This window comes from Chelonia mydas, chromosome 8 (genome assembly GCF_015237465.2).
Source record: "Chelonia mydas isolate rCheMyd1 chromosome 8, rCheMyd1.pri.v2, whole genome shotgun sequence".
Taxonomy (NCBI): Eukaryota; Metazoa; Chordata; order Testudines; family Cheloniidae; genus Chelonia; species Chelonia mydas.
In genome coordinates, this window is record NC_057854.1 from 93152546 (window position 1) to 93168422 (window position 15877).

General features: G+C 39.0%; 1 protein-coding gene across 4 annotated transcripts in view; it reads left to right on the forward strand.

Annotated features, from left to right (window-relative positions):
- The window catches only part of USP24 (ubiquitin specific peptidase 24), a 107221-nt gene that overhangs the window by 49949 nt on the left and 41395 nt on the right, over window positions 1-15877 (forward strand). For all 4 annotated transcript variants that reach the window (XR_005226562.2, XM_037907493.2, XM_037907490.2 and 1 more), the window contains exons 24-38: window positions 245-311; window positions 509-619; window positions 1015-1113; window positions 1195-1365; window positions 2405-2490; window positions 2648-2741; window positions 3035-3190; window positions 6599-6696; window positions 7463-7558; window positions 7738-7966; window positions 9031-9190; window positions 9434-9589; window positions 10721-10791; window positions 14194-14354; window positions 15175-15236. Coding sequence is in view for 3 of the 4 variants with exons in the window: in XM_037907493.2 (XP_037763421.1) it covers window positions 245-311; window positions 509-619; window positions 1015-1113; window positions 1195-1365; window positions 2405-2490; window positions 2648-2741; window positions 3035-3190; window positions 6599-6696; window positions 7463-7558; window positions 7738-7966; window positions 9031-9190; window positions 9434-9589; window positions 10721-10791; window positions 14194-14354; window positions 15175-15236 (1817 nt within the window). In the remaining variant the exon portion in view is untranslated. The remainder of the gene's footprint in view (window positions 1-244; window positions 312-508; window positions 620-1014; window positions 1114-1194; window positions 1366-2404; window positions 2491-2647; window positions 2742-3034; window positions 3191-6598; window positions 6697-7462; window positions 7559-7737; window positions 7967-9030; window positions 9191-9433; window positions 9590-10720; window positions 10792-14193; window positions 14355-15174; window positions 15237-15877) is intronic.

Consider the following 15877-nt stretch of genomic DNA (forward strand, 5'->3'; position numbering starts at 1 on the left):
GCACAGGGAAGGGCCCTTTAGATATGCACAATGTATGTCCCCAAACCTAGTATGACACAGGAAGTGCAATTCAAGACTTACACTTTGCTTTGCCAATGTGCCTCAATCTAGCTACGCCACCTCAAAGAGTGAGAGTTGTATTTAGTCTCTACTAAATTCAGTCCTTGCCTTCGGCTGTTGTCTTTTGTGATTGAACTGAAACCACTCACCTTATCCTTTTTAAATTTTTGGATACAATCTTTAGGTCAACTAAACTTGTCATAATTGAGAGACTGCTACTTCTGGCAGAACGCTATGTGATAACTATAGAGGTAAGAGATTTTCTTGTTACTAACATTCATGTCCTTTCTCATAACTAGACAAAAATTTAGATGCTAACTCAATATTTTTAACAATACCATGAGTTGTTTCAGCCCAGGTACTGTAGAATCAGTTACTACTAATACTGTGAAAATGTTTTTGTTTTTCCAGAAGTGTTTACACTGATTTTTTTTTTTTCTTTCTGTAGGACCTTTACTCCGTTCCTCGTACTATTCTACCTCATGGTGCTTCTTTCCATGGACATCTTTTAACACTTAATGTTACATATGAGTCTACCAAAGATACCTTCACTATAGAGGTTTGTTTACCCAAAGTTACACATGTCATGCCATATTGACCTTACTTATTTGTGAAAACATAGTGTTCACTAACCGCGTTATGGTGCATGGATGACTTGAAGCACAAGCTAGAGAAGTGTAATGGGCACAGCTAGCTTCAAAACCACATTTTTCTAAAAGCTTTGTCTACACACCTAAAATCATAATAACGGAAAGGTTTGTGGAAAGAAAATATTTTCTTGCAGCACTTTCACTCTTCTGCTGTATAGTTAGTATCCCTGGCTGAAAAGACTTTTATTAATATTAATAATAGAGGAGCAGAAAAACCCTTAAAAATGTTAACAGAACACTTAAAAAAATCAGGCCCTACTGTTTAAACAGCTTCCTCCAAACTAGATCTCGTTTTATTTTACAGGCTCATAGCAATGAAACTGTAGGAAGCGTCAGGTGGAAGATAGCAAAGCTGCTGAATTCTCCTGTGGATAACATACAGATATTTGCAAATGAAAGTCTGGTATGTTAATTAGTTACCTTTTATCTTGTGAGTTTGAATCGTTCCTTTCACCAGAACTAAGTGTTAAATATTTTGTTGCAGCTAACGGTAAATAAAGATCAGAAGCTACTCCACCAGCTGGGCTTCTCTGAAGAACATGTACTTACAGTAAAAACATCAGGAAGTGGAACCCCCTCGGGGAGCTCTGTCGATTCCTCAACCAGCTCCAGCAACAGTAGTGGTGTCTTTAGTTCATCTTATGTGATGGAACAGGTACAGTATAGTACTCTGAAATCTACGTTTACAGTGCACCCTTTCACAAGCGTGTCACAATTGGGGAGAAGTGGCAGAGTAAGCTAATGCTGTAGTCCTTCACTTCCAGATTTGATTTCAAATTCTGCTACATATCAGAATTAAAAATGGGAGAGTTTGATTTGCATTTGTTTGTGTTACAAAATCAACACACAATGCAAGACTCATCTCAAGTGATTTAGGATTGGAATACCTGGGGTATTACAGGACTACAGGTCAGGGTGGTTCATGTTTTGACAGACCCAGAGAATGAAATAACTGAGGTATTTTCAGTCAGTGAAATCCTTTGACAGAGCGATATGGAAAAGCTCGTGCAGTGGCTATATACTATGTGGGTGCATCATGCTTTTCTCAGACCAGGACTTAAGTAACTATTAATTCTGAGCATTAAATTCACACATTTAAAAAAAGAAAAACAACTGAGACTGTAGCAAAACTTTTTTTAATGGTGGCTTTGATTTCAAACAAGTAATTAAAAAGGCATCATCTTTTGTAATCCAACTCAAATGAACTGGATTTAAAAGCTGCATTCAGCTACAAACAGCTGATTGTCCGTTTGTTTGCTATGTATTGATCACCTCTGCAGTGTCTTCTGTTAAACTTTAATCTTAATTAAGATTTGCATTTGACTTTAATATCTGGTGATTTGTGGGCAATTAATTCTAACACCAAGTGAGATTTTTTTTGAACAAGTGAAGCTCAGGTGTGTTAAATTAAAAATCTGGGAGTGGGTCAAGATAACTGTACCACTCTGCCATTGCTCTCCAATTCACAATTAATAATTCGCCTAGAGGGCATCTTTTGTCTGATGTAGATGTAATGCTGCACAGTGATATGCAGATATGAGATACATACAGGGGTTTTGTATTAGAATTCAAATTGTGTCTTGGGCTAGAAAGTAGCTGAGACATCTCTGGGTCATTTGCTTCAACAAAGAGTCCCACAAAATAGCTTAAAGGGGGGAAAACAACCTTTGTAATTGTGTTTGTTTAATCCTCAGGAGAAATCCCTCCCTGGAGTAGTGATGGCTCTCGTGTGTAATGTTTTTGACATGCTTTACCAGCTTGCTAACCTAGAGGAGCCAAGGTAAACAAGCTAAATAGTTATTAAACATTGGAGAAATACTCTTACTGAAAGTCCAAATAACCACATTAAAAATTGTTACCAATTTATGTGGACTCTTGTCCAATATGACACTGAGTGAATCCTATCTTGTGTGGAATAATTGCTTTGAACTTTCCAGGATAACTTTGCGTGTACGGAAGCTTCTGCTGTTGATTCCTACTGACCCAGCTATTCAGGAAGCACTTGATCAACTAGATTCTCTAGGAAGAAAGGTATGGATTAAACCCATATTAAATTCTTGTCTCTGTAGGGCTAAAAAGAGGCATTTAACATTGGGATTTTGTAATACTGTGTTGGGTGTTCATTTGTGAAGTTTTCAAGTTCTATAAAGCTTAGTGATAAGGCAGAATAATATTGTCTCAGGGTTTTTAATGCTTTGTTTCTAGGTAGCTGGGAGGGTGGAGGGGGTTGTTACTGGGACTATACAAGATGCAGTTCCAAGGCCTACTTCTCCTTAAGTGGTATTCTAAAAGTGTAGGTTTATATCTGTGCTTATTCCTCTCAGAAAACACTGCTGTCCGAATCAAGTTCTCAGTCTTCAAAATCCCCATCCTTGTCTTCAAAGCACCAACACCAGCCCAGTGCTAGTTCGATACTGGAAAGTCTCTTTAGATCTTTTGCTCCTGGCATGTCCACCTTTAGAGTGCTCTACAATTTAGAGGTAAGAAACCCTTTTGTCAACATGCGCCTCAGTTTTCGAGCATTGCAGTTAAAGCAATTGATACAGTTTGAAGTCCTGCAAAATATATTGTCAGTTGCTAGAAATATCATCGGCTGAACTAGGATTAATACATTACACAAAACAAGTGATGTAAAGCAGAACATTACATGATAATATGGTAATGAAAAGTTCAAAAGAGCTTGGAGCATGAAGTATGAAGCTTCTCCTTAAGGTTTCATTACAAACCCCAGGCGCCTATTGTCATTGTAATTGTAAGATGACTTTTAAACGTGTTAGTAAACAGAACAGACAATTTTGGAATTTATCTGTATGTTTCTCTCTGCCGTCATAGAAGGCCTTAGCTATTGGTTTAAATCTTTGGCTGGATCTGCAGAGGTTCTGAACGCATGCATCTCTATTAAAAATGAATGGGAGCCAGGGGTGCTCAACATCTCTGAAAATCAAGCCAAATTTAATTTGGATTGTTTGGATTACAAAATAAGCTCTCCATTAAAGTGAGTCACCGTCAGATGTCACTGAAGATGTGAAGGGGGCTGACAAAGCAAAACATTAACTGCCTTTTAAGAAGAAATATGCCAAGGCTCACTTTTAGGGCCCAGGAGGTGCCTTTTTAGGAGATTAGTGTGGTGTACTGTACTTCTGAATCTCCAAATAGACAGGGATATTGTTCTAATGGATACAAATTCAACTGCAGGAAAAGGGCTGAATATATTACACTCACTTTCTCAGTCTCTTCTGTTGAAGCTGTTTCAGTCTCTGTTCCAATGACTATTTATACAAATGTTGGATGCAGTTTTGTTGTAGCCATGTTGGTCCCAGGATATTAGAGGCAAGGTGGGTGAGAAGTTGGTCCAATAAAAAAATATAACCTCCATCACCTTGTCTCTGTTTACACAAAGTGGGAGTGAAAATGACCCAACTTCAAATCCCTGCTCCAGTGAACCCAGTCTCCCGCGTCCTGGGAGAAAGCCCTAACCACTGAGCTAAAGCGTGTAAGGGAGACACCACCAATGTCATTGCTTTTTGACTGAAACTATTTGGTGAATGTGTCAAATTTGCAAATAGTGACGCTGAGGGGGAAAAAAGGTGCAGCTCTAGGGTTGATTTTATCAGGGCACTGAGATGTAGTGCAGACCCAGGACCTCTTCCCAGGGATGATCGTTAAACTGGTCTGAAATGCTTCAGTGAGGAGTTTGGTGGGGAGTTGCCAGGCCTTTGTGGGCTGACAAGACCAGAAGATATTGAACATCTGGAACAGGGAAGGAGGCTAATCGGTCCCCAAAAATAGTATTTGGTATGGGAGTTATTCAGAGCGATGGGGTAGGCCTCTCCAACAAGGGAGTGCATATATTTTAGCAGATTTAGGTAAGAAATTGTTAAGAATCTGGAAACCTAGGTGAGAATACTGGGGGAGGCAGATAAGCGAACTGCTGCTGTTAGTTTCTTTGTGGCTAATGTCCAGTGCATGTACGTGTTCCTCATGAGTCCAGTTCCCTGATAAACTGGAATTGGAAGTGGACTGAGGGGAAGGCATCCCCTAAAGTTGAGGTACGGTGTTGGAGCTCCTAAAGTCTGAGAAGACAACCTTCTTTCTCCAGCCCCTTCACCTTTGTACAACGGGAGGGCAGTAAGGTCCCAGGAACAGGCTGGGGACCAGCTGGAGGGGTGGGGTCCTGACAGCAGCCCTCCACCAAATTCAGATGACTAGGGATGGAATCGTGACCTGCACTGTATGAACTATTGTTGGATAATTCCCAGAGCAGTTAAGTTAAACTTGCCGCTGAATTAATCCACATCCCTTGTATATCTTGTCTCCTTTCCACATGTTCAGAACAGTGAGTCAAAGCTATCATAAGATGACTCTTTACAACTCCATTACAGACCCATCTAGATTAACATGTACAGGTTTGGGGTCCCATTGCCAGACATTGTTGTCAGCAGCAGGTTAATTTCCTAGTGTATTTCGGGCATAAGAATCCATCCTGGAAACAACTGATAGAGGCATACGCTCATCTCTCATCCCTGGTGTCTGCAAAGCCTTCTATAGGAATTTTCATAATCGCCATTTACCTTCATATGTCTGTTACTAGTACTGCAGTTCTCCACCTTTTCTATACCACATCCCATGTTCTAACAAAAAGTTTCAGGCTCCTCCTCTTCCAATGAGCCATGAAGAAAGGTAGAGTGGTCGTAACACCCCAAAACCTGTTTGCAACTCCCCAATTGTGAGAGCAGTCTGCTGTGTCACAGTACAGATGCCCTCCTGGATGCGAGGATTCTGTTTTGCAGTGGGACTGGTATCCCAAAATGATTTTTTCACTTCAGAGCAAATAAGTAACAAAATGCTTATTTCCCAGCAGTGAGGCTAATGAGGAAGCAAACCTCACTAAATATTTCTTAGGTCCGATAATTAAATGGATTATATTAGCGGATTTGTTCCTGAAGTTCAGTCAAGTATAATGGAAAATATTTTCTCTCTTAACAAGCCAGATTTTTTTTTTAATCCCTCGTATTTGTTAGTCTGCTAAAGCTATTAAACACACGGATCCAGCCAAGAAATTAGTGTGGCTGTTTACTGAAAAATGGCTCTGCAAATTTGCTACCGAGTCACAGACACAAACATGGAATCTTACAGAATATTGCAGAGAACTGAAAGTCACGATTTGTTCTTTCTGGGTTGTGGATTATAGCTCTTGCATTAGTAAAGGTTCTGCAACTGGAGTAAGTTAATAGTAAAAAAAAACCTTGTGTTAAATGTTAAACGAAGAAGATTCAACTCGGAATACACATGAGGATCTTGCCTGTCGGATAAGCAGGTCCCTATGTGGTTGCTTTTCTGATAATCTTTGCACTTTATGACTCTCATTGCTGAGAAGGGTACCTTCTTGCAAATGAGGAGCAGTATAATAAAGATGACATTCCTAAAAGCCATAAAAATTTCTTGGATCCTCTTCCTTTTTTTCACACCTCAAAATAAAAGTAGAAATGTAAAATCAAAACCTCCTTGGGAGCTCTTATTTAATAATTATTGTTTCCGTGGAATAACATCTTCTTAACAAGAAAGGTGATAGAATTGTAACCCTCCAGTGCCCCGTTAAGCCTGAAGAAATAATTCACATGTGAATCCAGACTCCTCCCTTCTTACTATGTGAGCCATTTATGATTATATCAGTCACTTGTCACGGAATAAAAACAGAAGGCTATGTTTTAAAATATTGTTTGGTTCTTTATGAGTCAGATTGTTGCAAGGCTGTATCTTTGAATTACTGAGAGCAGGAAATGCTCGGTCTTAGGGTGAGACTGCCTGGGATATTGGATGCCACTTCAGAGATGCTATAGTTTTTGTATATACTAGTTATGAAACATTTATACTTGCATGCATTTCAGGTACTGAGCTCCAAGCTGATGCCAACGGCAGATGATGAAATGGCAAGAAATTGTGCCAAATCTTTCTGTGAAAACTTTCTAAGAGCAGGAGGCTTGAGGTTAGACCTTATAGACATTTATTTTTTTCCATAACACTAACTTCTTATCAGTGATAACTGTATAGTTTCTTTAATAGGCTCTAACACACTGCTTACAGTATAGCACACTTGCATAGGTGTTCAGTTTTTTTCATCTAGCAGTATGAAAACTAAAATGGATTGGGTCCTGTGAATAAAAAACTACCTGTAGATTTAATTACTTTCACTAGTAATGTCTGAACAGCCACTCTGTATCTAGAGTATGTAGTGTATAATCTATATGACATTAAAGTCTGAATCAAAGCTAATTCATTTGCATTTTTTTCTCTATTACTATAGTTGGTATTTGGGTGCTAAATAAGTAGTCCCACTTCAGTTCAAGTATACAGATGTGCGTATTACACAACCTCCCCGCTGGCGCTAGTTGGCATTTTTAGCAGTGTTAGAATGGACCAAGAATTGGTCAGTGCAATTGATCTTTCCACTCTTACCAGGAGGGACCAACTTTATGGATAAGAGTGGAGGCACAGTGGCACTTTGGAAAAACTTGCAGAGCTGCTGCCTGTTGTATCACTTGATAAGTACAGTACTTTGCTCCTACAGCAGTTTTCATCTCAAAGCCCTTTGTAATGGGGGGGAAATAGGGATCTCCTTCACCAGAGGTATCGGTCTGGTACTTCTGTCAGCACTAAGTCGCTGAGAATGGCTGCGGGGGAAATACCTGAAACTCGTTACCAGCAGTCTCCTTTTTACACCATCTTATAAAATAGTGTCTCTTATTTTTAAGTTTGGTGGTGAATGTGATGCAGAGAGACTCCATCCCATCAGAAGTGGACTATGAAACGAGACAGGGAGTCTATTCCATCTGCCTGCAACTTGCAAGGTATGAGATTGCCTTTCATTGTATATAAGGCCACTAGTAATGCTACTTGCATTTTTTAGCAGTTGGCCTGTTATCTCGAAACGTAACAGTGATTTGAATTCTGTACTAAAACTCTGGTCACCCAATATTCAAAAATAAACCTGACTTTTTTTTTTTTTTTTTTTTCCTTTGTGTTTTAGGTTCTTACTTGTTGGCCAAACACTTCCTACCTTACTAGATGAGGATATCCTCAAAGATGGGGTAGAAGCACTGTCCTCACGCCCATTTCGTAATGTAAGCCGACAGGCTAGCAGGCAGATGTCCATTTGTGGAACACCTGAGAAGTCATCCTACCGACAGTTGTCAGTTTCTGACAGGTCCTCCATTAGGGTGGAAGAGATCATACCTGCTGCACGGGTTGCGATACAAGTAAGTGAAGGTTTTACAGTCTTGAAGATATAGCACTGTGCTGTAGAGTGAAAGGTGAAACTTGCTCTTAGTTTCTGGAGTTTAAGATAAGTAGTGCTGTGAAACTGGTTCTCCAGGCACAGGTCTCATCTCAAGGCTTAGGAGACAATCCAGCTATCCCCCTCCCCCAAACCTCACCCTGACTTTTATTTTTAACTACAAGGTGTCTCTGAAAGATCTATAACATACTGAACTAGTAAACCAATAGATTGGCTATTCACATTGGTTTGCTAGGGATGTTTGCAGACATTGAAATGTAATATTGTACTTTGCTGTTCATTTTATTTTACATGATACGTATTGTGTGTCACACTGTCCCATCTGCAAAGAGAAGAGGTGAAGTATTTGATTTCATTGTACCATCGCAGAAAGCAGAATTGAGGGGTGACCACGTGCCTTTTGCCAATGTGACTAGACCCCCATGCTTACCTAGTTAAAGTCCTGAAGTTTCTAATCTACCAAAATTGCTTTTAACTGTAATTTTATAAAAATGAAACGTGCAATAGCTTGGGAAAAACACATCTAACTTTTTTGTAGAGAGAGCAAGATGATGATCTTAAGCATCCAGAATCAGAATTTCCTAGTGATTAATCTGTTGGGAGAGGCCACGTACTAAAACACAGTGCTATAAAAGGAATAACTTGACCCATTTTCCTATTGTCAGATTGAAAGAAATTGCATGGGCTGTGATCTATAGCTAGCACAATGTGTTAACATGTGTAGGATCTCAATTTAGGATTCAGTTGGTGCTTTCCTACCAGAAGGAAGTTTGCATGCTTAGCTCCAGATGGAAGGAGGGGAGTCTTTCTGTAGTGACTCTTCTTTCTGTTTCAAAGGCAGTGCTGCTGGCTTTCAATAAGCCATGTTAACCACTGTTTCATATGAGCAAAAAGTCCTTGTGTCATGGCACCAGATAATAAGCAAGGAACAAAACTGAATGGAAAGACCATGTGGTTCCTCCTTTCCTCGTGGTAAAGGAGACTATTGGGTGTGGTGAAAGTAACCACTCTTTCCTGTTCCTTCAGACAATGGAGATAAATGATTTCACGTCTACAGTGGCTTGCTTCATGCGACTTTCTTGGGCTGCTGCTGCAGGACGACTTGACCTAGTGGGGAGCAGTCAACCAATAAAAGAAAGTAACACTTTATTTCCTCTTGGGATTCGAAACAGACTTAGCAGCTCAGGTATGTCACTTATAGGTGAGACTGCATCATTTAGTCTAAACAAAATACTCTCAAATTACTCCAGTTTTGTAACACTTCTAGAGTTCTTAGAAGATGAACTCCTTCTAAATTGCTACTTAAATCTACAGTACTTGCTGAGTTCTTACAAAGTTTTTAAAGTACTTTTTAGAAGAGAAATGTTGATCAGAAAAGCCTTAAAAACCACAACTGATTATTACATTTGTTGTTTCTAATCTAATGCAGGAAGCAATTGTAGCTCAGGAAGTGAAGGAGAGCCAACAGCACTCCACGCCGGAATCTGTGTGAGACAGCAGTCTGTATCCACCAAAGATGCTCTGATTGCTGGAGAGGCCTTGTCTCTACTCGTTACGTGCCTACAGTTACGCAGTCAGCAGTTGGGTATGCAGTAGACTCTTACTAATTCAGACTTTCAGTATAATGTAAATAGTGGGGAGTCAGGTTTTGAAGATGAATTTATAAATTTTGTGCTTTCCTCCTTACTGAATTTTGCTCTTATTGACGCATCTAAATTCGCAGACACAATTGAATTTTAAAAAAATGGAAAGGAAGCTTTCAGTCTGCTGGTTTTCTCTCCAAGATTTAATATTAGATGGCCTGCTGATATTTTTATAAATGTATCAAGGTAATTGGGATACAATATTTCAGTCGCTTTTTAACAAAATTAATGAGGTGTCTTCTGTATTCATTATTCTGCATTATGTAACTTCACTATAGAACTGGAGCTTTGGAGATGATAAACAATATGCTTTCAATAGCTCTTTGAGGGGTATCTACGATGAGAGCAAATGGAACTGAAACATTTGGGATTGTATACTTTATTGATCAATTACCACAAGTGTGTTGCTCGTGTAGACAGGCTGCATTACTTATTGGCTGCTATTATTTTCTTTGTCAGCTTTTCATTGCAGATTAACCTTTTTTACACTGAAATCTCCCTCAGCATTCGTTTCTGAAATAAACTGCAGCAGTGCAATAAACATAATTTAAAATGTGCGCAGGGGTTATGTTTTCTAGGCTTTGATTCAGCAAGATACTTGTATCAGTGGAACTGCTTATGTGCTCAGGTACCTTGCAGAATCATGGCTTTAATGAACTGTGTGTGTTGGGCAAATTTACTTAATGTTAGCATCAAAATGGTTGCTGCTTTGCTTGAAGTAATCACTTCTGCTGATGTTACTGTTTGCCTACCTGTAAATTCAACCATAGGGCTAGTAAATCACTTCACTAGCACTTGTGCCTTCACATACAGAGAGGCTGAAACCTTTACTGGGGAGAAAAGAGGAGCTGTCCTATTTATATTAATAATCTACAATCTATGGAAGGGGAGAAATCAAGGTGTAAGAAGATTTTTCCATACCCATATATCTCTCATCCTTGGTGTTGGCGAGATACATTTTTATTCTAGTGGTAGTTAAATAAATAAATATAAATGTAAATAATAATCAGTTGTTTATATTTTTAACAAGTTCCATTGGCAAAAAACATTGACTGCGATTGTTTCATTTTTAGGATCGTTCTACGGCTTGCCTTGTGTTGCTGACTTCATCATTGACATTCTACTTGGATCACCAAGTGCCGAGGTGAGTGGCTGGAATTAAGATTTCTAAGTCATTCAGTGATCCCACTGCAATATAACATCTTGTTTACGTTACTGGTCTCAGACAAAAATATTCATTTCAGCACTTTCATTATCTGACTGAGTAATATATAGAACATATTAATCAGACATCACTGATTGCAGTATCAATCCCTGTCTCAGTTAAAAATTATACCTTTTTATAGTATTATGTCATACTGTGAGAGTATAATCTTGATTTGTTAGCTTCATCTATGACTAGTTGTCACAGGGCAGTGTTCCCTTACCCTGGATTCCTCTCTGCAAACAGTCTTCATGGGGGATTTGTGGCAAGTTCAACATCAAGTGCTTTATGTACAGTGTGAATATAACTGAACAAGTTCCCCACAGCTCAGAGTTCTTACATTTTCCCTAGGCACTGGGTGAGGTGGGGAGAGATCTCACCTCCCTGAGAACTTGGGCTTCTCTAGCTCTTTCTTCCCACTACTCTTCTTGTCTCTCTTCTAGATGTCCTCAGCTGATGAGCTGAGCCACCTTGTTAATTGGCTAATTGTTCAGTCCTTAACCAATTATCTCCCTAACTTTCCCCATGTGGGGATGTTTACCAAGTGCTCAGGCTAAGTCTACTCACACTCTGTCACACCAATGTTAGTTGAAAGTAAGACTATGCTGACTAGTTTGAATAACCCAGTTTTGGGGAGGTCTGAAGGCTAACACTATCACTCTTCCAGTCAGGACTGAGAATCTCACAAGGGGCTGTTCTTTTTAGTTTTCCAGCCAAAGAGGTTTGGAGAAGCATATGAATTCTTAGGTGCTCACCCAAACGTCTGAAACATACAGCTAAATGCAAAAGCCTCTTAGCATTAGTTTTCTATGTGATTGAGAGCAAGCCCTCAAAAGTTTGGATATTCTGAAAGTCAAGGATGTGCCAACCACACTAATTTGGTCACATAGCATATGCTGTATATTTTATGATAGGTAGTTTTTTGCATTCTCCTTTGTCTGTTTACACTTCTTCTTACCTTTTATTAATATATTGCAAAATTATATAGCATGTCCACCACGGGCAAGTGAACAACATTTGGGGTTTCTTGGCATTTGGATGCTTGACTTTGCAATCTTAGTGTTGTGTTGATACTAGGACCGTCGATTTTAATCACAGTTAACTCATGTGATTAACTCAAAAAAATAAATTGTGATTAAAAAAATTAATCGCAGTTTTAATCACACTGTTAAACAATAGACTACCAATTGAAATTTATTAAATATTTTGGATGTTTTTCTACATTTTCAAATATTTGATTTCAATTTACAACACCGAATACAAAGGGCTCACTTTATATTATTTTTATTACAAATATTTGCAGTATAAAAAGGATAAAAGAAATAGTATTTTTCAATTCACCTCATACAAATACTGTAGTGCAATCGCTTTATTGTGAAAGTGCAACTTACAAATGTAGATTGATTTTTTTTGTTTTTGAGTGCAGTTATGTAACAATGTAAAACTTTAGAGCCTACAAGTCCACGCAGTCCTACTTCTTGTTCAGCCAATCGCTAAGACAAACAAGTTTATTTACATTTACAGGAGATACTGCTGCCCACTTCTTATTTACAATGTCACCTGAAAATGAGAACAGGCATTTGCATGGCACTTTCGTAGCCGGCATTGCTAGGTATTTACATGCCAGGTATGCTAAACATTTGTTTGTCCCATCATGCTTTGGCCACCATTCCAGAGGACACACTTCCATGAGGATGACGCTCGTTAAAAAAAAATGCATTAATTAAATTTGTGACTGAACTCCTTGGGGGAGAATTGTGTGTCTCCTGCTCTGTTTTATCTGCATTGTGCCATAGACTTTGTGTTACGGCAGTCTCGGGTGATGACTCAGCACATGTTGTTCATTTGAAGAACACTTTCACTGCAGATTTAACAAAATGGAAAGAAGGTACCAATGCGAGATTTCTAAAAGTAGCTACAGCACTCAACCCAAGGTTTAAGAATCTGAAGTGCCTTCCAAAATCTGAGAGGGATGAGGTGTGGAACGTGCTTTCAGAAGTCTTAAAAGAGCAACAGTCCGATGTGGAAACTCCAGAACCCAAACCACTAAAAAAGAAAATCAACCTTCTGCTAGTGGCATCTGACTCAAATGATGAAAATGAACGTGTGTCAGTCTGCACTGCTTTAGATCATTATCGAGCAGAACCCGTCATCAGCATGGAAGCATGTCCTCGGGAATGGTGGGCGAAGCATGAGGGGACGTATGAATCTTTACCATATCTGACACGTAAATATCTTGTGATGCCAGCCACAGCAGTGCTATGCGAATGCCTGTTCTCACTTTCAGGTGACTTTGTAAAAAAAAAAAAAAAAAAAAAGAAGCAGGCAGCATTATCTCCGGCAAATGTGAACAAACTTGTTTTTCTGAGCGATTGGCTGAACAAGAAGTAGGACTGAGTGGACTTGTAGGCTCTAAAGTTTTACATTATTTTATTTATCAATGGAGTTATTTTTGTACGTAATTCTACATTTGTAAGTTCAACTTTCATGACAAAGAGATTGCACTACAGTATTTGTATTAGGTGAATTGAAATACTATTTCTTTTGTTTTTTGCAGTGCAGTTATTTGTAATAAAAAATAAATATAAAGTGAGCATTGTACACTTTATTTTCTGTGTTGTAAATTGAAATCCATATATCTGAAAATGGGGAAAACATCCAAAAATATTAAAGAATAATAGAATACCATTTATTTAAACAGAGCAATTAAAATTCTATGGAGAGTTTAGTAGGTCAAGTTACTCCAGTTGGAATTTGGCCAGCATCCCTATCTATGAATAGAGCCACGTGCTTAAAGACAACAAGTGATTAGGATCTTACTTTAATATCTCAGCCAAAAGAAGGCATCTCTTCAATCCTCACATGCTGTGTTAGGTCATTGGCTCAATACTGACTGGGAGGGAAGAATGCCATCTATTAAATTGCCAACATTGCTTCTACAGCACTTGCTGGCTCTTTAGAGGTCTCCCATTCTATTGATTCATATCCAGTGCGGCTTAACTTGAGATGTGAAAGGATTACATATGGGATGGTATGCTTTGTAATGACTCCCCCGAAAGGGTCATCTGCAAGGGCTGAAACAGACCTATGGATCTAAAAGCACAAGTCTCTGCTAGTTGAGCTGAAGGACCCAGGGCCATTAGCTCAGAGGCAGTAGCAAATTTATAACCAACTTGATATGGTGTTGCCACCACAGGGGGACAAAAAGCCACACTCGGTGGGTCCCACAGTCCATTATGGCTTTCCTATTTCTAACTTATATTTCTGTTATAGATTTCTAATCAAAGTATGTGTACCTTGGGGAACGTGAAATACAGAGTACTTTCAATGCTTTTATTTCAGATTCGTCGCGTTGCCTGTGACCAATTATATACCCTTAGTCAGACAGACACTTCAACTCACCCAGATGTACAAAAACCAAACCAGTTTCTCTTAAGTGTCATTCTCACTGCCCAGCTGCCTCTTTGGTCACCAACCAGCATCATGAGAGGAATCAACCAGAGGCAAGTTACATGCATGTTTGTTCAGAAAGGAAAATTCACACGTTTTAGAAAGACTTTTGCCTTAAGGATTTTCAAAATCTTTGAAGTCTGAAGAAGATGTAACCTTAGCAGTCAACTAATACCACACCAGTCAGACTTTTTAAAGTTTCCTGTCTACAGTAGACCGTGAACATTAGAGTCCAATTCATTTGTATCTTCGGGTGTAACCTTCAGATCTTGGATGCTGCCCCGGGTGCATGGAAGTGCCACTATGTGCTTCCATCTATCCAAGGTTTAATGGCAAGAAATTTTATTCGGGAGAGTTCAGACTGAATGCCAAACAAACGTGTTTGGTTCTTTGAACGTTAAGTCTGGACCCATCAGTTGTGACACTGACCTCACACATTCCATCCCTGCCCATTACGTTTTAATTAGACTGTAGATATCAATTCCATTGACTTTTCTGAAGAATGCTTTTTAGTTGGGAAATTGAATTCAACATTAATTTTGAAATGCAAATTCTATGTCCACCATGGTAGAAAAAGAATAACTTAAGAACCTGAAGCATCTTATCCTCATTCTAGCAACTGTACGTGATCATCTGATATGTAGTTTTGTGAGGTGAGGGGAAAAAATTGAATTGTCAGTCCAAAATTCAAAAAGTGGCTGCTATGAAGAAATCTGCTTTGAAGCTACAGTGGTGTGCATGTGGAGGTATAAATATGTAGATCTATAACAGTGTGATTGGGTGGATGGATGGTACATGTTTAAGCAAATGCTCTAAGGTCTAGACTTATTTAAAAACCCTCTCCCCATTTGTAATTACTCATCTTTGTTTTAGGCTCTTATCCCAGTGTACAGAGTATTTTGACCTGAGATGCCAGTTACTGGACGATCTCACTTGTAAGTATGTGTTAGAGGTTGGAATGCGAACTCTAATATGACATTTATATAGCAACCAGAAGTGTTCTAGGCACTTAGACATGTAAGACAAGTCCCTGCCCATGACAGCTTACAGTCTAAGTAGACAAGACATTGAGAAGTCAGGGAATGGGGGCAACAGAAGCTTTTATATTTGTGCTTTTTAAAAAATGGTTCACCCCCTCAACTCATACTGCCTGTACCCTTGCTTAATACTCATTTTTGTTTGTATATTTTAATATTTGTTTTTCATTTTAAGATTCTCTCCCTTTCTCTCTCTTTTTGCCTATTGCCCCTCATATCCCTCCCCATCTTGTCATGTAGTGACACTTGGCTTTTGACTTGGCTGCCTCCCTGTGTGGCCTGGTTTTCAGAGGTACTGAGCACCTGTGGCCCTCAATGCCTTCAGTTTAGGTGTCTAACTATGAATTTACATGCTTAACTTAATTTAAAAATGCTCCCCTTAAAGACTTTGACTTCTTACTTCATCTTTTTTACACATGGTTATGCATTACCTGTATAGATATGTACATTTCCCCTCTTTTTCATGTGCTAAATTTCTTTTGACCAATTTACAATGAACATCAATAAGTTGGTGGTGAGCTGCAGTTTCATGAGCTGTT